The sequence below is a fragment of the Crocodylus porosus genome, unplaced genomic scaffold (assembly GCF_001723895.1).
Source record: "Crocodylus porosus isolate Cpor-Errol unplaced genomic scaffold, CroPor_comp1, whole genome shotgun sequence".
Taxonomy (NCBI): domain Eukaryota; kingdom Metazoa; phylum Chordata; order Crocodylia; family Crocodylidae; genus Crocodylus; species Crocodylus porosus.
Genome location: NW_017728906.1, coordinates 92,695,226 through 92,720,754, shown reverse-complemented (window position 1 = coordinate 92,720,754; position 25,529 = coordinate 92,695,226). Strand labels below are relative to the sequence as shown.

At 45.9% G+C, this 25,529-nt stretch overlaps 1 protein-coding gene across 1 annotated transcript in view; it reads left to right on the top strand.

Moving 5' to 3' along the window:
• Nucleotides 1–25,529, top strand: part of TMEM255B (transmembrane protein 255B) — a 131,399-nt gene that overhangs the window by 38,937 nt on the left and 66,933 nt on the right. The window contains exon 3 of the mRNA XM_019528484.1: nt 14,453–14,542. Coding sequence (XP_019384029.1) covers nt 14,453–14,542 — 90 coding nt within the window. The remainder of the gene's footprint in view (nt 1–14,452; nt 14,543–25,529) is intronic.

Genomic DNA, 25,529 nt, shown 5'->3' with positions numbered 1-25,529 from the left:
TCCATTCCTAGCCCCACCTCCAGCTCCAGCCAGGCAGCAAACCCCACCTGGCAGCACCAGTGGGCAGGGGACAGGGATGGGGATAGGGATGGTTCAGCAGCCTTCTTGGAGGCTTCTGGAGCACCCCCGCACCCCCACCACTAGCCAGGGCTGGTGCAGGCAGGCTGCAGCTCCCCCTCCCCCTGCCCCAACCCAACAGGTGAACATCTGTTGGGTTGGGGGAGCTCCTTCCCTTTCAGCACATCAGAACCTGGAAGCCTCATATCGCATATCTTATTTTTACTTTGAGAACATCCTTACCCTGACATACTGTCCCCTCCATAAAATTTATCAAGCTCTGTCCTGAAGCAGTTCAGATTCTTTACTCCTCCTGTTTAATCTGGAAGACAAATCCAGGGCTTCACTTCCCTAATGGTTAGAAACCTTCTTCTAATTTCCAGTCTAAATGTCTTCATGTACCCATTTGAACTTCTACAGGTATTTTCCTTTAACTTGAATACCTTATCGCTTTCTCTGACATTCATACTTCAGATATGGAGAAATCAACCTTCATTCTGCTAAGCAAAAAAAGCCAAACTTATCAGTCACCTCTGCTAAGGTATATTCCCTATTCCCCTTACCCTAGGAGTTGTTTCCTGCAACTGCTTCAGTTTAATTCTTCTTCCTTAACTATCAGGGAGTAGACCTATACACAACATTCTAAATGGATCTTGCCCCAATGCCTTTTGTAATGGTACTAGTACCTCCCACGTTCTATTAAAAAATACCTAATATCTCTTAGTATCGCATTAGCCTTTTTCATGGCCAAATTTTGCTGCTTACTCCTGGCCATCCTGTGATCAGTCAACACAGTAAGGTCTCGCACTTCCTCTGCTGTTTCCAATCTATAAATCTTCAAATTGTAGTAGGAGTGTTGTTGTATCCATGATGGTCTAGGAAATGTTTGAGAGGCAAGTATTTTTTGTGATATCTTTTATTGGACTAACTGTGGACTAACCAATACCAAGAATGTGTACTATATTTTAGAGAGATGTTGGACAAACTTTTGGGTTGAGGTGCACCGATACGTTGGTCCCATATCGTATTGGCACCGATAAAAGGAAAATTGACGTTGTCCACAATTGGCTTTTTTGGCTGATGTGGCTGATAATGTCACTGATAAATGCCAAAATACATGTGCGTACCCGCAGCACAGCACGCAGGCAGCCAGGAGTGCAGCCTGGCAGCGTGGACAGCGGCCTCCGGTTGGTGAGGCTGTTGTGGGGGAAGGAGGGGACAGACTGAGGCCCCAGCAGTGAGGGAGGGAGTTGGGCTGGGGCAGGGAAAGATGCTGTCCAGCAGGGTCAGGGGATGGGACAGAACCATGGCTCATCCAGGGGGTGCAGGGAAGGGAAGGGTGGTTCCCACCACTGCACACACTCCAGGGGGTATGGGATGGGGTGTGCCCCCTGGATCTGCACATGGGGTGAGTACGGGCTGCAACTGCAGGCTGTGGCCAGGGATGGTGCCAGGCTTTTCCTGGTGGGGGAGCTGGGCCAGGCTGTGCAAGGGGTGGGCGGCAGTGACAGCACTGGGAGGGGGGCTATGGGGTAGGCTACAGCCACCCCAAAATTTGCTATAGCCCCCTGTCCCAGCACCACTGCTGCCCACCCTGTGCACAGCCTGGCCCAGCCGCCCCCCTCACCAGGAAGAGGCCGACTCCACCCCCGGCCCAAGCCCACGGGGCAGCCTACCTTCACCCCATACCCAGATCCAGGGGGCACACCCCTTGCCCCTCTCTGTGCTTCTCTGGACAAGCCGTGGCTCTGCCCCGCCCCCCACCCTGGCTCTGCAGTGCCAGCCCCAGTGCTAGCTCCACTCCCTCCCTCACCGCAGGGGCTTTGGTCTGCCTCCCCCCGCCCCACTTTCCTCGCCCCTTCCACCACAACAGACTTACCAGCCAGACGCTGCTCTTCATGCTGCTGAACCACGTATCGGCAATCAGATTGGTATTGGCTGATATGGCTCGATAAAAATCGGCCATCAGTTTCAGCCCCGAAAAATCTCTGTTGGTACACCCCTACTTTTGGGCATCAAGTACCTGAAGAAGGGCACTTGGGGCCCAAGACCTTTTCTAACAGCTCTCCAAGATATAGTATACATTCTTGGTATTGGTTCTTAAGCTCAGGATTCTGCTCTTTATACAATTACATTTCACATCATATCTATTGATCTACTTCTGTAATAAATTTGTTCCAGTGATAACAGAGGTGGAGCAGCTCAGGACAATAGCAGAACAACAGAGACAGCAAAGCTGTTTACTGAATAAAACATTAAAAGGCATTCTAAAAAATACTTGTATTAAACCTGTATATGAAGTAATGTACTTGATCTGAATCAGGAGTATTTTTTTAAAACTACTGTTTTCCTTGTTATAGACCTGCATTTTGCGATGATGGCCACAGAAAAGAAATTCTTCTGTGTTTGTTTACTGGTGCACTGTCATTCCCAGTGACTGACAATTGAAATGCACTGTAACATCACACCTCTTGTAGTCATCCGCTCATCATGACAAGAAGCTTTTGAAATTAAAATAACACTTCTTGTAACTGTCTAGCCACATATTTTTTAAGTAATTCATTGTACAGTTTGACTTTTTTCCTCCCACACGCATTAAGAAAAAGCAGAGTTTGAGAGAGAATATTAATCTATGATTTTACAATATCCTTTGTGTTCATATTTCAGTTTCTTTTATTGTTTTTTGAATAGTTTTTTATATAAATTTGAATGAATTTGAACAACCCAGCTAAAGGAGCACCTCATTCTGATACCCTGGGTTACACCTGGTGTTATTTTACTCCATCAGTTGTTCCACTTATGTCAATGGGACACTCACTGACCAAACTGTTGTCATCACGAGCACGTGTGGTAGAATCTGGCTGACAATTTTATTGAATTCCATGAAATTGCTTGAGTAAATGGTAACGAATGTCTGTAAGTGCTGCAAAATCAACCCCATGGTTTCTTTCCTAATCTCAATTTACTGTACATCTTTGTGTATGTGTCTTATAGATGTGCTTGGTATTGAAACGATGAAGCTAAAAGGTTAGCAAAATCTTGTTAGATGATTTAAGCAATCTCAGGAGGGTAAAGCATTGATTTTTTTGGAGTGTAAATCATCAATAAATTCCTCATGTGTGAAATAGGAAAGGCAGCTCAAGGTCAATTTCCAGTAAATTCATTCTGAGTTCAGATAAGCAATTTGATAGCACCTGGATAAGTACACTAATTGTTTGATGGACTGCTGTGGCTTGAAAAACCAGATAGAACTATCTTACAAGATCGACTTGGGCCCCTGGCACACGTTACAGTTATGATATGATTAATATATAGTAACTGTGCTACATATTTGGCTGATTTATGGCTCCATAAAATGGCAAACCTGCTTTGCCTTTCCTGCCTTCCCCTGCAGCTCCCACACATGCAGCTGTGCTGTCCCGGGGCTTGGCCAGCAATCAGCTGATTGTCAGACCCAGCACCAACAACGCCTGGTTCTCAAACTGAGCCTGAGACTGGCAAAATCAATGCAGGACATTTGCTAAGGAAGTCAGCTGGGGTCTTGAACTGACCTGGGGCTGTCAGTGCTTGTTTCAACAATCTGATTGTCAGACCCATCCTCAGCAGCCCAGGGTTTCAAACCCACCTGGAAGTCAGAGTTAGTCCAACAATCTGCTGATTGTTAGCCCTGGCCCCAGCAGCCCTGGGACCTGGAGAGGGCTGGGCAGTTCTGGGTCCAGGACAAAGCCATCCCCAACTTGATCTGCAGGATTGGGCTGGGAGCAGCACAGGAGTGGTGCACATCTGACACAGCACATCTGGCATGGCGGGAGGTATGGTGTTTGGAATGCAGTATGAAATTCCTCCATTGTTTCAATATCTGCCAGGGGCCTTGATTTGGGATTTTAACTGTCGTTGTTTTTTAAATAAAGAGATTTAGCATCTTAGCAAATGTACTTGCATTGTAACAGTGCAGTCCAGCATCCCATACATAATTAGAATACGCTTTAATTATAGCCCCATGAGTTTTTGAGGAACGAAACAGTAGGTAGAGTAATGTTGTTTGGAAGCCATGGGCATAACTTTAAAGCAGAACATTCTTGTGACTTCTTGAGAATTATAATTTTAAAGAGTGGTACAACTTTGCTGAACGCATATGTATTTCATAATGCAGAACTTGGAGCAGGGGTGGAAAAAAAATATAGCCTGAAGGCCAGATCCAGCCCACAGAGGCACTTCGTGCAGCTTATAGTGGTTTCCTTTGGTCCAGCCTGGCTCAGGCACCATCCAGCCTGTGGTGTGTCCCACCACACCCAGGCACACAGCTGGGCTGGGGTGGTTCCATGGCTGGACTCCATTTCTAGGCAGCCCAGGTGGTGGTGGCTCCTTCCAGTTGCTGCTGCCACTGGCCCCAACCCCATAGAGACTGGTGGGGACCTAAGTTCACAGCCCCAGCTCCAGCCCCAGCCCTAGCCTTGGCCCACCCTGCATCTATTCCAGACTTGCTCCAGCTGGAGAGGACCAGCTCTGGACCAGCCAGGACCTATGTATGCAGCCCTGACCCTAGTCCCCAACACCTGCTCTAGATCCAGCTGCCCATAATAAGCAGCGATGGCTGGGCGCTGTTGGCAGTGGTGGGGAGGAGCCGCTTGCTGTGCAGGCTCTGGGCTGTTGTGGAGGTGGGGGGTGCTGACTGGCCTATGGCAGCTTCCCAGAACAGCCTCTGTGGCCCATGGGCCCAAATAATTGCCTGCCCCAACTCAGGAAGGGACCTCATGGGTCATCTAATCCAATTCCTTGTACAGATCCAGGATTCCTTATTCCCAAAACATCCAGATAGATGCTTATCCATCCAAGGTTATAATTAGATAATTCCACAGCACACATTTTTCTGAGTGGTGCTGCCATACTGTGCCCATAAATACTGCTTTAGTTAAGGGGTTGGCAAGCTATAATATCTAACTTCTCTCTTTAACAGGTTTGGCATGTCTGCAATACTTTGCTCTTGGATGAAGCTTGATACTCTTTAAGGCATTTGTTACAGAGCAGTTTTAAAAAATAAATTAAGTTATAGGTGCCCATAAAGTGAACAGTTGGCTTTTAAATGTACTTTTTGTGGTTGTATTAATCAAAAAACAGCATCTTTGTTAGGATTCTAATTATAGAGTGTTTTGTTATTCCTCAGGATACAAAGGCTTTGTATAAATAACAGCACTGAATTTTTGTAGGCAACTGTTATTATATATTAAGCTCTTTTTGTTTTTGTTTTTGTTTTTTAAATTAAAGCACTAAAGTGCAGTAGATTTGATGAATAAGTCAAAACAAACCTAGTTTACATTTTCCTATTGACTGTTCATCAGAGTTTCCAGAAGAGGCTAGGAGAAAGAACAGGTAAGATAGATAAAGAGGAACCAGTAGAGGAGTATGGGATATGCCAAGAATCAAAGGGAAAAAAGATTAAAACACAGAAAGTGCAGAACAGGCCGGGTTATGTGTGTGCACAGTGGGCATTTCTACACATGCATCTGCTGTGCAGTAACTTACTGCACAGTACATGGCTTTTTATACCAGTGTCTACACATGCAGGCAGTACTGTGTGTGGGCTGACTTGGGATGCAAGTTAGTCCCAAGTCAGTCCACACAAACAGGGTTACTGCAAGGGAAGGCATCTACATGTGGCTTACAGTGCGGTAACTACTGGGGCATAAATTCGGACTTATGCCGATTTGGGCATAAATTTGCATTATGCAGGTAGAAAATTTATGCCCAATTCGGCATAAGTTGCCCTAGTTACTGTGCAATAATACTACGCATGTAGACACCCCCACTGACTTTATAGTTTGACTTAAGTGATAGCATAGGCCTGCCCTAAGGAAAATATATTTGACTTGGAAAAACAGCTTTTGCCTGAAGTGTCCAATTTACTCTGACTCCTCTGAGTCTGATGTAGTAATTACTTACAGGTGCTTAAAAATCAGTCATTAAGCAAGGACCCATTTGTTTCTTTACGTGCCAACTGTTTAAAACATTTAAAAAATAAGCTGTATGTATTAACATAATGATAGGATGGCAGAATGTGGTGGAAGATTATTAGATCACCAAAACAAGCAAATAACATGTGTTTTAAAAAGAAATAAAATGTTAAATGCAGACAGGGAAGGTCATTTAAAAAAAAGGCCTGTGATGATAGACTAATACATTTTCTGTATGTGAAACCAGTATTTGGACATGCAAATATAGGTTTTTAGTCATTCTGATGCATATATAATGCAGAATGTGCTGGTGCAGTTTTAGGGGCCAATTTGGTAATTCAGCTCTGCATGTTTCTTGGGTATATCATGTGTTTTTGAAAGAGAGGTTGATGTCAGTATAGCAAATAACAGGCATTTTAAAAATTCAGTGATGGAACTACATGTTAAGGCTGCTATTTTATTGATTCTGGAGAGATTCCTTTTTTTCCTTTTTTTTTTTTTTAAACATATTCCAGTAGCTACTCTTTAATTATAACTTTAAAAAACAACTAACTGTAAATGAAAATTAAGCCATCATAAAATACATTTTAAGATTATGTTTTGTAACTTAAAGTCTCAAGTACAAAGAAAGAAGGTTAGGTAGGTGAGAAATGTAAATCAAATTCAGATTGTGTTTATGTGGAAATTCACTGGTCTCTGAGGAGATAAGTCCTCTAAATTGGAAGAGAGTTCAGCACTGGAAAGCATCCCTAGCCTCACCTTCACCAGATGGCAGGCAAGGGCCAACACTACCCAAGAGTTGTAACAGTGGTCTTGAAAGAGGTAAGTTAGGCTCTTAAGGAAGGAAATATAAATTATTGAGCCCTTTACTAGTCGAATGTAAGAGTAGAATTATCAAGTTGTTGCCTATCCTCTGCTAACAATTAAACACACTAAGCAATGTAATTCTCACAGGAAGACAAATTGCTCCACCATTTTTACACCAGTGTGATCTCCTCCAGCTTGCTCACCACACAGTTTAGATTTAGGCTAATAAATGGACTTGGAAGAGGACAGAGGATGGTAAGAAAAAGAGTTTCATAGTTTCATAATTAGTAGTGTCGGAAGGGAGCTGAGCAGATCGAATCCGACCCCCTGCCATGGCAGGAAAGAGTACTGGGGTAAAACGACCCCAGCAAGGTGTTCAGCTAGCCTTGTCTTAGACCCCCAGGGTAGGAGCCAGCACCACTTCTCTTGGAAGTTGGTTCTAGATCCTAGCCATCCTAATTGAATGGCTTTGCCTGATCCTTGCTGTTACTGGATGCATCTACATGTGCATATGAGTCGAGATCAGTTTACTTGCAAGTAAACTACTTGCAAGTAAATGTTCCCAGGCAGGAAGACATGCAGAGATTTGGCAGCAAATTTGCTGTTCTTAGCAACAAACTGGTGCCACTTCCTGTGTCTCTGTGCCACTGTGGGGAGCATGTGGCTTTTGTTGCAACTGCCAGCAGCCATCTTGAAAGGCAGGCCCACTCTCTGCTCCCTGGCCAGCTACTTTCTTGGCCAGAAACAGTGTGCACAGCTCAGGGGCAGCATTCAGCAGATCTCTCCCCACTGCCTCTACCTTCCCACACCATGGTTGCTCCAGCCCCTCCCCTGGCAACCATGACCAGTGTCCTGGGCTCCTTTATAGTTTCTAGGGTCGGAAGGGACCTGAACAGATCATCAAGTCTGACCCCCTGCCCTGGGCAGGAATGAGTGCTGGGGTCATAACACATCAGCCAGATATCTATCCAGCCTCTTCTTGAAGACCCCCAAGGTAGAAGAGAGCACCACCTCCCTCGGGAGCCCATTCCAGAGCCTGGCAGCCCTAACCATAAAGTAATGCTTTGTGATATCTAGCCTGAACCTGCTCTCAATCAATTTGTGGATATTATTCCTTGTTATCCCAGGTGGTGCCTGGGGGAACAGAGCCTCACCCATTTTCCGCTAGTCCCCCTTGGTGAGTTTATAGATGGCCATAAGATCCCCTCTCACTGTTCTCTTGTGCAGGCTGCATAGATAGGCCCTTTAGTCTATCTTTGTAGGGCCTGGCCTGTTGCCCCCGACCATGTGAGTGGCCCTCCTCTGGACCCTCTCCATGTTTTCCACATCCCTCTTGAAGTGTGGTGCCCAGAAGTAGACACAGTACTCCAACTGTGACCTGACCAGTGCCGCACAAGAGGGGAAGGATCACCTCCCTGGACCTGCTTGTGATGTCTCAGTAGGTGCACGACAAGGTGCAGTTAGCCTTACAGACTGCTTCCTCGCATTGGTGGCTCATATCCATCCTGGAGTCAACAGTGATCCCTTTCAGCCACTGTGTTGTTGGGAAGGGTGTTCCCCAGCCTATAGGTATGCTGCAGGTTCCTTCTCCCTAGATGCAGCACCTTGCACTCGTCTGTGTTGAAGCCCATCCTATTCTCATCCACCTCTGTAACCTGTCTAGATCTAGTTGGATTCTGTCCCTCCCCTCCAGTGTGCCCACTTCTCCCCACATCTTTGTGTCATCAGCAAATTTGGACAGCATGCTTTCCACGCCCACCTCCAAGTCACTGATAAAGATGTTGAATAGCACAGGCCTGAGGACCGAGCCCTGAGGAACTCCACTGCCCACATCCCTCCAAGTCAAAAATGACCTGTCCATTACCACTCTCTGGGTGCGACCATAAAGCCAATTTGCCACCCATCTGACGGTGTAGACATCAGTGCCACAGTTGCCTACTTTTTTATGAGAATGGGGTGAGAAACAGTGTCAAAGACCTTCTTGAAGTCCAGGTAGACGATATCCACCTCATCACCTACATCCAAGGACTCTGACCTGGTCGTAAAAGGAAACAAGGTTAGTCAGGCAGGATCTGCCTGCAATGCACCTGTGTTGGTTGCCCCTTAGCATTACTTCCCATGCTGGACCCCCGCAGATGTGCTCCTTGATAATTTTCTCAAAGGTCTTTCCAAGGCCCAAGGTGAGACTGACTGGCCTATAGTTACCCAGGTCCTCCTTTCTCCCATTCTTGTAAATGGGGACCACATTGTTCCTTTTCCAGTCATCTGGGACCTGGCCCAAGCTCCATGAGTGTCCATACAGCCATGCCTGGGGTCCTGCTATGTCCTCTACCAATTCCCTCAGTACCCTCATATGAAGAGCATCCAGACCTGCTGATTTAAACTTGTCCAGCCCCTCCAAGAGTTCCTTAACTACATCATTCCTGACCCTAGGGATGGTGTCGTGTCCCCTGAGCCTGTCCATAATCCTAGTGGAGGAATTGTCTCAGTCCCTGCTCAGAAATATGGAGGCAAAGAACTCATTAAAGAGATCAGCTTTTTCCTTTGCTGCAATCACCAGATTGCCAAGCCTATTTTGTAGGGGCCCCACATTACCTGGTGCTTTCTTCTTACTCCCTATGTATTTGAAAAAGGACTTTTTGTTATCCTTAATTCTGGTCGCCAGCCCTAGTTCTGCCTTAGCCTTCCTAACTATCCCCCTGCAATCGTGAGCAACGGAGGTGTAATCCTTCTTGGTGATTGCCCCACCAATTAATTACCTTCTGGCCATTGTGCTGACCCTGCTGGCCCACTGTGCTGACTGCCAGCTGGACTACAACCATCTGTGGCCTCCTGGCTCCCCGACTTACAGCAACTGCCTCCCTGGCCGCAATATTCCATTCCAGGGTGACCGTTGCTGCGCAGCTGCTGCCCGGACCACATCCAGATGGACAGACCCTGGCAGGGATGCCAACAATGAGCTGATGGACACTACTGTTGGGTCTGCCCTCATCCTTTTCAGCCACCAACTCCACCATCTCTGGCCCTGCGAGGCCAGCCAGGACTGGTATCTGCACATCATACAGCAGACATGGAACAATGACCAGTAGCTGGAGGCATTCTGGATGACCATGGGCCACCTTCTAGGAGCTCCTGGAGCAGTTCTGGCTACACCTGGAGTGGCAGGACACCACCGTTTAGCCACCCCTCCCTGCAGCTACCCAGCTAGCTTTCACCCTGCTCAAGCTGGCCATGCCTGCTAGTCTCTGCTATGTGGGCCATCTCTTTGGGGTAGGCAAGACCACTGCTGGGGAGGTCATTTTGGACATGTTGGGGCACATGGTGTTCTGGGTGCATGAACCCCTGGCAGTGGTGGCAGGGTTCAATGCCCTGGGATTCCCTCAGAGCATGGGGACTCTGGACAGGACACACATTCCTGTCACTTGCCTACCCCATGGTGACCACCCCTTTATAGCTGGAGGGGCTTTCACCCTGTTGTGCTCCATTGACCACTGGGGCACCTTCACAAACATGAATGCTGCCCCACTTAGGCCCTGAGTGAACCACACATCCATCCCCAGGAACTAGGGCACCACATGTAACAGGCATTGGCTGACCATCTCCTGCACTCCCCACTGTAGCTCTCCTGGGGGCAGGTTCTGGGGCAGGGGCTCCTGGCTAGTGGAAGCAGTGCTGGACCTCCACCCAGGCCTATGGGGGGGCTTGTGCTGGGCAGCAGGTGGCTGCCAGGGGGTAGGCAGGGCTATGGTTGGAGGCTAGGTAGCAGGTGGCACAAACGTGACTGTGTCCAGCCCTCAGTGGTCATTGTCCATAGCATGCGCTGCCCTACTGAGGACTGAGGTCTTTTCTTGCATGTCCTCCACCTGCTCACACTCCAGGGCCAGATGCTGTGCTCAGAAATCCCGTCTGCCCAGTCCCATGCCTGCTTATGCCGGTCCTGTATGTCCTCACAGGCCACATTCTCCACCTGTCATGTCCTCCTCCTGCCAGACCTGTGCATCCACAAGATGGTCCTCCAATGCCATCACCAGCTGGTTCAGGAGAAGCAATCCTGGTGCAATGCTGGGTGGTCCTCCTACAGAGCTGGTGCATCTACAGGGCCCCGGCTGTGGGTGGTGGAGACTCTGAGCTCACATCCCAGCTGCCAACTGCAGCCTCTCCCCTGCATGCTGCTGCAGGGCCTGCAGAGCCAGGAGAAAGAAGTGGTTTGTGAGAGTTTGCAATATTTCTGAGCTAAGATGCTCTGTACCAAGGGCTGTGCACTGCCCAGATTTAGATCGGGGGTCTGGCATGCACAGGTGCCCAGGGACCGTGGTAAGTTGACTGGCCAGGCCTGGGCCCAAGCAGTTGCTGGTGGAACCCTCTTTCCCTGCTTGCTCCTCAGGGGAAGGTGGGCTGCTGGGTGCTGGCCACAGGCAGCCTGCCTTCCCTGCCCCGTTCCCAGGGTAAGGTAGGCCAGCCTCTTGGCAACTACTGCCATGGTTCCAGACCTGCTGCTCACCTCTCCTCCTGCAGGAGAGCTGCTCCTTTGTGCTCCCACCAAGCTTTTGGTACCTGGGCTTGTGGGGCATGGGGCTCCTGGATGACTGGGATAAGGAGCTGCCTGTACCCCTGCCCTCCCCATGGGGGGCTGCTTTGGGGAGGCGCCTCAGGACCAGCACCCCTAACCTCAGTGCCGGCAAGCATGCCCCTGTTGAACATGTCACAGGCACTGTGTGAGGAGCTGTTTGCATGGACTAAGTGGTACCTGATTCACTATGCTCTACTGCTGCTGATCGCCGTGATGCCCCAGCAACTGGCACAGGACCCTGAGCTTCAGCAGTGCAGGGGACAAGCCTGGGCTGCCCTACAACCTCTCCTGCCACCTGGAGGGCTATCTGTGGCTGTGCTACATGTCCTTGCCCCCTGCAGTCACAGAGGACATCATGACATTGACACTTTCCTCAGCATCCATTGATGCATTCCTTGGCATGTGCCTGCCTAGCTGCTCAGTAAAGTTTTGCACTGTCTTTCACCTCTCTGCATGCTGTGGGTGGGGTGGGGGGCGGGGGAGGAAACCGAGGGGCCAGGGGAATGCAGTTGTGTTAGGTGTGGAGGGGTGGCAGGGGCCGGGGTGGGGAAGGCCCTCCCTCCCCCCGCCAGTGTGGGCCTTACCACATGGCTGGGGCTGGTGTAGCCAGTGGCTCCACTCATTCCCAGTTGGTGGTGATGGCATACAGCTCCAGGCAGACTGTTTGGATGGCATGCCTTGGTGTGCAGGTGCGCGTGCAGGCAGGCCCCCACTCCCCCCGGGGAGAAGCTGGCATTGCTGGCAGCTGGCGGTGACATGGCTGGCTATACTTCATGGCTGGGGCTGAGGATGCAGAGTTGTCAGGCAAGGCACTGGCCTGGGCTCCCAAAGTTGCTGATTGAGGCTATAGGTGGGGAGCTTGGTGGGACGGGCTGCTGGCACCCTGAGAGGACCCTCCCCTGATGACGTATCACCATGGATGCCAGGGCAGGTGCTTGGGCAGGCTGCCCATGATGCTGTACATGGCATGGCTGAGGCCTGGGTCCCAGTGCACAAGGATTTCTGTCAATTACTGCATAAAGGGCATGGACTTGTTAGCACTCCCCGACCAGTGATTGTGGTTGCTGATGGTGACCCACTGTGACACTGCCATGCTGACTGGCCATGCCTATGCTCCTGCATCTGGTCTGACAGCCCCTCATACACATGGGTGTTGGAATGCCCACCTCGCATAAATTGGGACTGGACTTCCGCCTCACTCCACAGTGCCAGTTTCCTCATGCAACCAGCTGGGACCACGGGTGGTGGGCGCTGGCATTGGTGATGCCAAGGTGAGCCTCCACTAAGCTGTCCCTGTGTTGCTGGGCCTGGGCAGTAGCCTGCAGCACCCAGCCCAGGGACATGGCATGGGACTTGCAGCTGTGCGGTCAGGCAATGCTCCACATCACCTGCAGGCTCCAGACAGGCTGCTGGGGGTTCGTTGCAGGCAACTGGAGCTAGCCCCAGTGGCCAGGAGCTGCCTTCATCTGGGTCTGGGTTGGCCAGGAGCCTGCAGCAGGCTGTAGGCCTGGACAGCATGGGCCTAGCAGCCACATGGCACTGCGGTGCCAGGTAGCAGCACAAGGTGTAGGCAGGCTGGTACAGCTAGACTGCGGCCTGCCCAGGGGGATGCAGGGACCTGGAGTGGCCTCAGATGCCTGCGTTTGTCCCAGGGCTTGAAATGGCTGAAGGTTTTTGAGGGCCTGGGGCTGCCATAGAACTGGCCCAGCCCTGGAGTAGGAGAGGCTTCCAGGCTCAGAGCCCTGGGGCCAGCCTCAGGCTAACCCTTTAGTAGCAGGGCTGACCGGGAGCAAATTTGCTCCCAGTTGGTGTCTACATGTGTTACTGTGCAGTTACTACTCGTGAGTAAATTTGCTACTTGCATTTACAGGTAGCAAATTTACTCACGAGTAGCATCATTTACAGTGCAGTAAGCATAGCAGTTACTGAATAGTAAAATATACTACTGTGCAGTAAAGTGCCTTGTGTAGACTCACTCACTGAGAGCAACTTCTATAATGGGTGGGGAGGAGGGAATGTTCAAGGATTTTTTCTTTGGTGGGTTCCATATGAGTGAGAGAATCTATTAATTCCTGCTTCTGCAAAACCAGATCCTGTACATGCTTATTTTGATGTAGTGTGAGCCCCTTTCAGTCAGACTGCTACTTATAGTGTGTAAAGGATGTAAGCAGCTAGTATAAGTTTGTATCACTGAGGTGAAGGGAGAAGAAATGTTGAAGAAAAATTTTAATGTAAATAATTGACGTTAGTAATCCATAAGATTGACTATGCTCAAACAACCATCATTCCTTCTGTTATCCTCTTTGTTTCTCTGCTAGCTACCTGTCATTCACATCTCTCGTTGTTTACTGGACTTGCCTACATTTCCATTTCTATAATTAAAAACTACTGTGAAGTCACATTTATATATAAATGGGATGCTGTAAATGATTGTAGTATATTGGGTTAATTCATAGTTGTGGTATTTGATGGTACTCAGAACAAGTATAAACATTTGGAAAAGGTTTTTTCGGTTTTTTTACTTCCAAAAGAAATGAGGAACTAGTCTGGAAAATCTTGGAAACCATGAAGAGAAGCAAAGTATATAATATAACATTAACCCTAAGATTATTCTTTGAGATAATGGATCATAAACTGATTAGACTGGAGAAGCTTTCTAAGAATTGACAAGCTGGTTCTCTGTTTATGCAGGTGAATTGCTGCCTCAAAGATTTACTGATTTATTTGAGCCAACAGGACTGTGGCTTTTTGCCATGTTTCCCGCAGAGACCAGTGCTGGTTTATTTAATACCGTTTATTTAAGAAAAACGATTATTGAATTTAATAGCTTTTACTGCATACTTCATTTTTAATAGAATGATTGAAGCTTCTTTCAACAGATTAGATTGTATGTTTGTTCTGAAGTGCAGATAGTAGGAAGACTTTTTCTGCAGTGGTACAAAGGAAATGATTATACTTGATGACACAAATGAAAAATACCATTCTAGATTGCCAGAAAAATATATTTAATAGTTGTATTTAGAGGATTATGTCTGACAAATAATTAAACCTTCCTTTCCCTTTCTAGTTAGTGGCATCTATCGTTTTTATCAGCTTTGGAGTGGTGGCAGCTTTCTGTTGTGCAATAGTTGATGGAGTATTTGCAGCACGACATATAGTAAGTATGGTCTTTTCAGTATTTTTCTGTTGTTGGTCTCTTTGGAATGCTTTTGCCATTTTCATAACTAGGTAGCCCATTTTTGTTTGAGAAAATATATATGTTGACCATCGTACAATTGCTATTGGCACAAAACCAATAGGAGACACCATCAATGCCAATATTTAGTGATGGTGCAAGCAATATATTCATATCTCTGTGAGTTCCAAATACGGAGGAGAAATTAAATGATGAAATGATAAGGATTCTCTAACTAGTGCCTGCTTACTAATGTTGAGGACATTTCAGGTTTCACCAAGCTTTATTCAATTTTCCAGATCTCAAGATGCACCTAAAATCCATTCATAGCAAGTCAGGGTTTGCCCTGTTCCAGATTTCATGGTGCTAGTATCCACAAAGCTGTTGAACAGCACCAAGGCTTCAAGATCATTTAACAAAGGGGTGGGGTACTGCAACAGAAGAAAGTGAATTGATTTGATGGAGAGGAAGACAGAGAGACTGAAAAGTCTTGATTAGGATCAGAGGGAACTGAAGTGATACCTACAAGTGATGAACAGCCAAAAGCTGACCATCTTCCAGCTGCTAAATGTTCCCACAGTGAGCTGTGGGGAAAGGCGGGAAAGGCTGCTGGGGATGGGGGTCCCCAGGTTTCCAGCAGGGGGAGCCCCTCAACTCCCCTGCTCACTTAACTTTGGATCTCTGCTTCCCCCTTCAGCCCACTTTTGTCATTGGGGTGCTACACATGCCAATTATAGCGCCATACAAATAAACCACAGACATTCCACATTTTGTGGAGTATCTTTGTGGCTGGTTTACCATTTCATGGCACCATAAAGCAGCTGTATGTGTAGCACTGTTACTATTTATCGTAATTAATTAACCATAGTACTTGCACCATACATGTAACATGTGCCAGGGACCTAAGAAACAGAATGTGTAAAGTCATGGTTTTTAGCATGTCCATAATGTATTAAATAATTAATAATGTATAATAAACTCATTTTTGATAATACATTAATTACTACAAAATGTTAGAGGCCCATGCATCTTCTCATTTATACCACTTAAGTGGTGGCAGAGCTCTTTGCCCTCAGTAACATTTCATCTGATTTTACATTGATGAAACCACATGAAAAATTGAGCCATATATAATTTGGAGCCCGAAACTATTAGGCCATTTGTTTTAGTGTCACTGAAAGGGACCTTTAAATCAAATGTCAATTTCAAAAGAGTATGTGTGTTGTACAAAGAATGAGACATCTAGTGGCATGGTACAGTGAGTTTTGCAGTGCAAACTAGAGGAAAATTGGAAATACCCCCTTTTTGTGCTACCATAATCAACAAATTGAACCCTGTCATTAGAATCAGGACACTTGTTTTTCTTCTCACACTAATATTATTCCCATAGCATGACCAGACCCTAGGGTTGGCCATGATACTCCCAGGTGGCCAAGCAACTCCTGTCAAACTCCAGCTCCTTGGAGTACACTCCTGTCATGCTGCTGTCCAATCGCAGCGCAAGGGACCAGAACGGCGGGGCTAGAAGGGCCGATTAGCTCTCTATGGGACGGTTAACGTGAGTCCAGCTCACGTCGCCCACAAAGACTGGCGGTGAGGTGATAGTCACGGAGATGGAGAGTAGTTGAAGGTAGAGGTTTATTTACTCACAGTGAGTGTTGAGGAGAGAAACAAGATGCAGAGAAGTAGACTGTTAATCATGTCGGGCCGGCAATGAAGAGGCATTTGGCGGTTGCTAATCGCAAACAGGAGGCAGAAGCTAGGTGATCAGGCTAGCGTCCTTTGTGATAATCAAAGCGGGTGATGAATGACCTCGCTTGGGTGCGGCTGTGTGCTCCCTTATATCACTCAGGTGACGCGCTCAACGGTGAGCTGGCTGTTTTCACCTATTACCTCTCAGGGTTCTGTGTCCCGGCCTTATTTGGCGTTGCAGACTAGCTGGCCTCACCTATGTTGGTGATGCTCTGATAATGAAAGTAGTGGTATGGCAGCGTTTGTTTTACCCTTTTGTGATGGTTGCGAGGAAGAAGGGCGGGGTTGGCCATCTTGGTGCCTCACGCATCGATGCCACCATTATGGTATGCATGTGACAACTCCCTTTTCTACCTTGCCTGCCACCCTTTGATGTATTTTGTAATACTTAGAGAGGCTGCCTCAGGGTCCCAAAGCAAGCTCAGTCCTTCTGCTATCTTTTGCCCTGTGTGCCTAGCTAGCATCTGTTGCACCCCTCTGGTGCTAAATAATAGTCCTTCTGACCTTATCTATGCTTTAGGACATAGGTCACTTTAGAGGCAATAATTGTGGCCTCTGTCTACCCCTATAGCCATGCCCATGCCTTGTAGAGGTAACTCAGTGGGACTGCCCCAGCCCTACCACAAGACTTATCCCCCTGATGCCTCAAACCTTTCTTGGGGCTTCAGCCTTCCCAGCACTGGCCTCCTTTCTCTGGCTGTGCTCCCTCATCCGAAGTCCACTGCCTCAGACCTCAGCTTCAGGGCCCCAGGCCTGGTATCTCTTGGCACCAGACTGCCTTCCTTGCTCTAGGCACTGGTTTTATATGCCTCTAAGCACTGCCCCTTCTGGTCAGGTGGCTTCTTAGCCACCCACAGGTATTTCCATTTAGCTTAATGGCGAACCCACCCTCTGCTGTAGCCCCATACAGCAAATATAGCCCACTGCACTTTCCACTTAGGGAGCCTCTGGCTCTCTATTACAATTCCCTATAATGCTGGTTTGTCACTGTATCACTGGTGGTTCTTGATGTATATTGGTGTAAGCCAGTAATGTTAAACATGGCCCCATGGATCAGATGTGGCCTGCAGAGTTGCTCCATCCAGCCCAGTAACCTACCAGTGGGCATGGGGCCCCAGTGGACATGGCTGCAGTAGGGAGACAAGCAAGGAATGTGGCTACAGTCTGCAATTGTCCTTGTGTTGCTTGCGTGCCTGTACCATGAGGAAATACCTGCCTAGCCTGCTGCTGCTTGCTCCACCACCTCAACAGTAGCTGTCACCATCGTTGCAATGTCTTCTGCCACCAGCCTGTGCCCTAGGCTGGGTCTGGTTTGCAAGGATCCCTAAGGTCCAGATCTAGCCTGGGCCAGAAGGTGAGTTTGATACAGCCCAGGCCACAATGTGAGTATAACATCTGAGTGCACTGTGTATGCAAAATCTTAAATGCAGAGACTAATAATAACCCTGTAAAGTTTCTAGGCATTTTCCTATTTGTTTGTCACTCTCTTGCCTTTAAACTACATGTATGTACAACTTGTACAATTACTTCAGAAACTGCATTGCTTTCTTATCTAAATCCAACAGTAGTATCATATGAGTATGTAAGTATACTCTTACATGTGACAAAAAAAATCTCTTGCATAAGTCTCACAGTTTATTTGCATCTGCTGTTTATCAGAATATAAATATCTGTGTGTCTTTTTACATCCTGGCATGCCCTTGTACAGCTGCAGGGCTGTGGAGCTGGGGTTCAGAGAACTTTTACCATATTTTACCCATATATTCCTTACTGGTGAGAGGAATAATTAACACATTAAATTTTTCCTTACAGGCTAAGGCCAAGAGAATTCAGATGCAAATATGCTCCTAACTAAAATTTTGGCCACTATCATTTGGGAATAACTTACAGAGTTTGGGTCAAACTGTCCTCTGAGGGCAAAATCCTGGCAACTCAGAGGGACTGCTGTGGCATTGTTCTCTCTTTTCCCTATAAAAACATGTCCAGGAATTGTTGGATTGGGAGGGAGTTGGGCTGTGGTGCCACCTCGGTCTTGAAGAGGGGCCTGTTTCTGATAAAGGAGCCTGTCACAAAATTCTTTCCAACATGGAAGACCACCAGAAAGGCAGTGCAAGGGCATACGTCTTCCTTGACCACCTTAGAGGTCTTCTGGGTAGACATTCTGAATCTCTTTTCCATTCTGTAGATGGACTTCAAGGCAAGGAACAGTCTTTTCTTCCCACAATGAAATCCTACAATGACCTGTAAGCCCCATAAACAGACACTTACCGTTTCCAGTTACCTCTGCAGGACTGTGCTGGTGAATGTCACAGCATTAAAAAAAAAAAACAAAAAACAACCAACCAAACACTTTAAATGATCCACAATGATGAAAAAATTTAGTATGAGAGCTTGAGGAGGGAGGAAAGGCAGAACTGAGATGATAGAGGAGCCTGGCTCAGAAAGGATGAGAAAATAGTGGGGCTCCAACAAATGCAACATAATCTTTCCTGTTTATTCAAACTGAGAATTATTTCCTTTTTGTGTTTCATTCCTGACTTCATTCAAGTTGGAAGAGGTAGAAACAAGACAAATCAAAACATTATAAATCTTTGCCAGTATGTGCCTGCATCTAAATATACAGGATATTTCTTTTTGCCCATTTTCTCTTGCTTTTATAAAGCTGTGAGATAAATAAAGAATTTGCTGTGCTTTTTTCTTTTTAAAAAGACATAAAATTGACAAAATTCTGCCTAGAAAGGGAGATATATCAGAAAAGATGTATTTAAATTATTTAAGACTCACTTAAAAACACTTTGCCTAATAGAAAGCTCTGCAGCAAAGCACTTATAAAATGAAAGACACTAAAATAAAAGTAGCTTGATTTAAAGTAGTACTCACGCATTTGAGAAATAATAATGCAGATGTGATTTACTGTATAAGGTTCATTTCATCATTAGGCCATTCAACTGCACTTTTCACGTTTTTAAAAAAAAGGAGCCAGAATCAAGTGAAACAAATCAAAGCTAGGAATGAGGTACAGTTATGTTATGTCAGACAAGATATGGAAATGATAAAATCTATTATCTGCAAATCATGTTTTCTTGAGGCAGCTTGTTACCTAGTGGCAGACTGGAGCCCTGACTGGACAAACAGATGTACTAGGCAGGCCACCAGATCTCCTCCCCCCATTGGCAGAGGAGCTCTTCTTACTCAGTTAATGGAGACTAGAAACAGTCAGTGAGGCTTGCCCATCCTAAGACCTGGGAGAGATCTGTTCCCTAACTGACAACCCTGCCCCTCTCCAAAAGACACGTTCTCACCTGAGACACTACTTCAATCCTAGAACCTAGAATAACTGCCCATATTTTTGCTGCTAGCAGGCCCTACGCAAAACCTGTTTGCCTCTTGGTAAAGTCTACAATTGCTGGACTACAGTGAACTTTGGTAGAACATTGTCTTTCCAAGACTGTTAGGGCAAAGTCAGATGAATGTTTAAGTTGGAAGTGATGCACACTAACAAGATCAAAGCTCAGATGCATGTTTGCCTTCAGATTCTTTTGAGACATTGAACTAAACTATGCTGTAGTTTTTTGTCAGGATTAAAGACTGGTAGTTTGCTGGTGGAAATTGAGCAGGTGTGCTAACAATTACCTGTTCTTAAATACTGGGATCCAGCAAACTGCAGTCAGAAAGAGCTAGCGGTGATCACATTTTTAGAAGCAGTGAATTTAATGATTGAAATAATCAAGCAGTCAGCCCCATGGCCAGGGTATAAGTTTTAGGGAAAATCATGTAGCAAGTCTCACATATAGACCCAGTGACAGCATGTCTCAGATATCACTGTAAGCAAACTTTGGGAAGGAATCAGGAAGGGAGATCATATGCAGTGGGCAGATGGTAGGAAGTTCTTTGCAGCTTATGTATACAGTATGAACAGCAATGTGGAGGAAGGTGCTGTTGGCCTTTTAGTCATGTTATGTACCTTTTGAAGTGCAAGAATTGAAGGAGTTCATGCCATTATCTAAAATGGCAGGGCAATTTCAAACATTTTTTCCTTGGGTTTTCTCACACCCTCTACAAAAGCTGAAGCTAAAATCTTGGCAAGGCCATGTCATTTGGTCAGTTTCATAAGGATCACTGTATTTGTGCATAACAATGTGACTTCAGTTTCCTCAGTTATCAAGCCAGCACCTTTCATAAGCGTTAAGTTTTTATCCACAAACCTTCCACATTTAAAGTCAGGCTGTGTAAATCCTTTAAAGAAACCACTTGAAATGTATGAGTAAGTGGTGTTGGCCTTTCATTTAATGGAAAAACAATAACGTTATTTTGTTTCTAATATAACTTGTTACCTTGGCAACTGGTAATAGAAAACTTAAATCAAGTAATAAGTAATTTCTAACCCCAATTGAGTTAGCAAGCTCTTTTGGAGGGGAGCCCTAAATGCATTTTACTTTCTCTTACTGACATACGATGCAAAATTATAGCTAATTACTTTTAATTTCATTTCCATCCTGTATGACTCATTGATATAATAGCATGGCATGGTGTATACCATAGGATGTTTTTAATGGAGCCAGCACTAATCATTGCTAATTGAAACCTAATACTAGCTCACTTCCAGTGTTTATCTGTTGAATGCCTAATTTCTAGACAAGCTTTTTCCTTTTTTGATGCACTGAAGTTTGTAGCTACTTTTTTAATGCTTTAGAAGAAAAAACAGAATACAGGAACATTTTGCTGAAGAACTTGTTAATATTGAAGTGCAAGAAATTAAAGTACACTGAAATTTGAACCTGGTGCTCTATGTATCAAAAGTGCTAGGTACTAGTACTACATCTCACATCTTATAATTCATTGGAAAACATAAGGCTTTTTCCCAACTCAAACTGGACAGTATGCCCAAAACTTAACGATTAACTAGAGAAAAACTTGGCTAGAGATATGGCAGATTCTCCATCACTTGACATTAAAGCAATTAAAGATAGTCTCCCTCAAAGGTATGCTGTTGCTTAGCCAGAAGTTATGGATAGGGATCTACTAAAGTGGCGATTTTGTGATTTTTGCAGAAACTGCAAAATAAAAGTAGGTCCCTGTGAAAAAGTGCAAAATTGGCAAGTTGTTGGGGAAGGGAGCTGCAGATAGAAAATGGGAAGCCCTGGCTTCCAGAAGCACAGGGGAAAGAGAAGAGGCATTGGGAAGGGGGTGGGGAGCAAAGCAAATTGGAGGCTGAGCCCCTGACATTGGCTCAGTCCAGGAGCCAGTCAGGGGCCAGCCACAGAAGTCAGGAGGGTTTTGGTGCCAGTTTATAAAGCACCTGCAGGCAGACTCCTTCAGCCTGTCTGCTTGCTTCTGCCTGAGAGAGTAAAGATGAGCACAAAGAAGTCTTCCAAGACCACCAGATATGTTCCAGCGGTGGGCCATGCAAGACAGTATCGTGCAGGAAACTTGTGTGCAGATCGAGGCAAACGCTTGTGTACTGCCTGCAATTTAACTCTGGATGTGTCCTGGAAAACCAGCATGGATCATTGCTTGGAGTTCAAGGCACATGTGAAGAAGAAGGCTGATGCAGAGGCTGAAGGTCAGGACAAGAAGCAAGCAACTGTGTCCTCCCTGTTTGAAAGGACCACAGAAAGCAGCTTGGCAAGGCGAGAGGCAGCATTTTCCCTCATGGAGGTTTTTGTGGTGGCTAACATCTCACTGAAGAAACTTGATCACGCCATGTTAAGAGAATATTTGAAACAAAACATGCCCAATGCTTGCAGTTTTCCATGTGCCAACAAGCTTCACCAGGACTATCTTCCTGCAATGATTGCTTTGCATGTAGAGTCCACAAAGGCTGCTTTGACAGCGTATCATTTCTTTTCCATTGTGGCTGGTGAAGCCACCTACCCTCAGGACAACTACATGCTGCACATTTTATTTGTACTGGGGAGCTGGACTGACTGGGACCTGCCTGTGTTTAAAACTGAGCCAGTCCACCTCACGTCTCGTTTTTTTCCCACTGTATCCCAAGTCATCACAAAGGTAATTGTCAACTATGGTGTAGACTTTAACAAGAATTCAGCATTCTTGTCTAACAAGGCCATATACATGTGCAAGGCTTTCTCCAATGTGCTCTAAAGAGTGCTGCCAAACACTGTTCATATCACCTGCAATGCACACATTCTGTCCCTACTAAGTGACACCAGATACATGCAGTTCCCTCAGGTGGATAGCCTGGTGTCTTCCTTCCTTCCAGTTCATAAGATCTGGTACAGGCTGTCCGTTGCCAGTCAAAGTGAGGATTCATTTGTCACTTCGCCACTGCCACCAGAGCCTGTGCTCACACAATAGAATTCCTAGTTCAGCATGGTCCATTACCACACCAAGCATATGCAGCACTACCAACACATTGTGAGTAAGGAGCTGGAAATCATACCCAGCACATAGCGCATGCTGTAGCTTTGCGGTCTCTTAGGGCAAGGCAATATTTAAGATCAAGTGGCATCTGTGGCTGACAGTGCCACCTGGTTCATGGAGCTCCTGACCTGGTTTGAAAGCCAGTAGCTGCAATCCACCACACACACAAGCTGATGGATTTGATAAGCTGGGTTGAAGACAGAGCATTGCAAGAACTGTCAAGCTGTCCTCCTAAAAACCAGTGCAGAAGGGAGCTGTTCCAGGCAATAGCTGCAAAGCTGAACCATTACTACAGATATGACCTGTCACTGCCACTGCAGTTCAGACAGCGGGCTGTCCACTTCCTTAGTGCTGTTCATATTTTGGACCCCAATCAGATGTCTCTGCTGAGCTGTGACCCTTAGCTACTGAAAGCAATACCAGGATGGGGGAAACAGCATGACAGTGAACATGCTGCCTACATGAACTTTGTCAAAGATTGCCAGATGCCTATGTCTGTGCCTGTGTTCTGGGACTCTACTCTGTCTGTGACCGATTCCCACATCTTTACACCCTGGCAAGATGCCGCCTCATCATTCCAATGAACTTGTTGGACATTAGGTGTGCCGTGTCTATGTGTGTACAAGTGTTCACTCCACGTAGGCAGAGAATGTCTCCAGCCGCTGTGGCTGGGTACACCATACCTGCATTTAATACATAGCCTGAACTGCCTGTCTTAAGGTTAGCATTCAGTTCCAGTAAACTTCTTATAATGTCCTTTAATAAAGTATATATAGTTGTTATTAGTTACAATTCATATTGCACATAGTACAGCTTTATTTTATAAGATATTTCAGTTTAGAGTTTGATTAAATGCTTAGTTGCCCTTATTTAATAAAATCTATGTAATTGGTATTAATAAAGTGTATGCAGTTGGTATTAGTTAATAAAGTGTATAGTTAGTATTTGTAACAATTCATGGTGTCTATTCCTTTATTTCAATAAGATATTTCATTTTACATATTAATTAGGTGCTTAGATTCCTTAATAATAACTTGGCAATTAATGGCTTCCCTGGACTTCAGCAGGGGATTCAGCTCAGGGAAGCCATTAATTGCCGTGTTATTATTAAGCAGTCTCAGACATGGTTAATGGCTTCCACAGGCTTGATCAGACCCACAGAAGCCATTAACCATGACCTAGACTGCTTAATAATGTGGCAATTAATGGCTTCCGCAGGCTTAATCCCTTGATTAAGTCTGGGAGGCCATTAATTGCCACATTTACAAGCCCTGGTTTGGGGCCATCAATCAGTCTCCAGGGAGGGAGGGGCAGGACTTCTGGGGCCCTCTGGCCCATCAGAGATGTGGGGTGGGGGACTGCACTGAAAATGGCACCTGATGCCACACTGGGACTATGAAATTGGAAGGCAGCCACCCCAAAGTAGGGAGGTCCCTACTTATGGTCTGTACAGGAATCACTAGATGAAATTCTCTGGATTGCATTATGCAGAAGTTCAGCCCAGAACAATAATTCTTAAAGTTTTTTGGACTGTGAGATACAAAAAGACACCTTAGGTGGGGTCTATGTTGAGTGATGTACTGTCCATCTGATGCGGGGCCCCTCCCCTCAACTCATCTGCCATGACTTGGTGTTATTGAATGAAAGGGAGGGGTTCCATGGAGATCCTCTTCCTGAGGGCCCCTGGGGATGGTAGTACTCACTGTCCGGGCACGATGTTCAATGGGGCTCCGCCTCCCCTACACCCTGTCCACTTGCCAACCAGGTAGGTGACACCTGCATGGTTTGATCGTGCTCAGTCAACCCCTTTCACCATGGGTGAACCAGCATTGGTGTGGGTCCTGGTGGGATTAGCCTGACTGACCCGCTGGCTAGTGTCTCCACCTCTGATGCTGACAGGCTGGACTTAATATTGAACCATAAATCTCCCTAGTTGTAGTTTAAACCCCATGCTTCTTGCCCTTCCCAATGAAAGTAGGGAAAATTGTTTATACCTTACTCTTTACGGTAACCATTTGAACACTGTTTTTATGTCTCCCCTCAATCTTCTTTCTATATTGGACAAGCCAAATTCTTTCAGTCTTTCCCTACCCATCATAGAGTGGCATTGTATTTGTGACTCTCATCTGCATTCTCTGGAATTAGTCCACATCTCTTCTTGAAGTACAGTGCCCAAAACTGGACAGTGCTTCAGCCTTACCAGTGCTATGTAGATTGGAAGAATTATTTCACAATCGCAGTTGTTCTAGAATGATACTGGCACTTCTCACTAAATTGTTGGCTCATGTTCAATAATGGATCCATTATGACTCTGGGTCCTTTTCTGTGGAACTGTTGCCTGTTTTGTACTATTGATTATTCTTACCTGAGTACAATGATTTCTGCTTGTATTTATTGAATTGCCTCTTATGTTAGACAATTTCTCCTACTTATGATGAAATTGAATTCCAATTCTATCCTCCAAAATACCTGCAACCCCTCCTAGCTTTGTATCACCTCAAATTTTAATAAACATATTATCTATTCCTTTACCCAAGTCATAATGAAAAAAATTTATATTATTGAATGCAGGACAGACTCTACAGAGATCCCTTTGATAGATCCTCCTGGTTTGAGTGATTAATAATTACCTTGTGAGTACATTTTCCCAACCAGTTGTTACTTACCTTGAAGCAGTTTCTTCTAGGTCATATTTCTCTAGTTTGCTAATGATGATGTAAAACAGGGGGTGGGCAGTTATTTCAGCTAGTGGACCACTTCACAAGTTTTGGTGAGATGTTGATGGCCATGCACGCACAATGTTTTAGAATATATCATTTTAACAATTTATAGA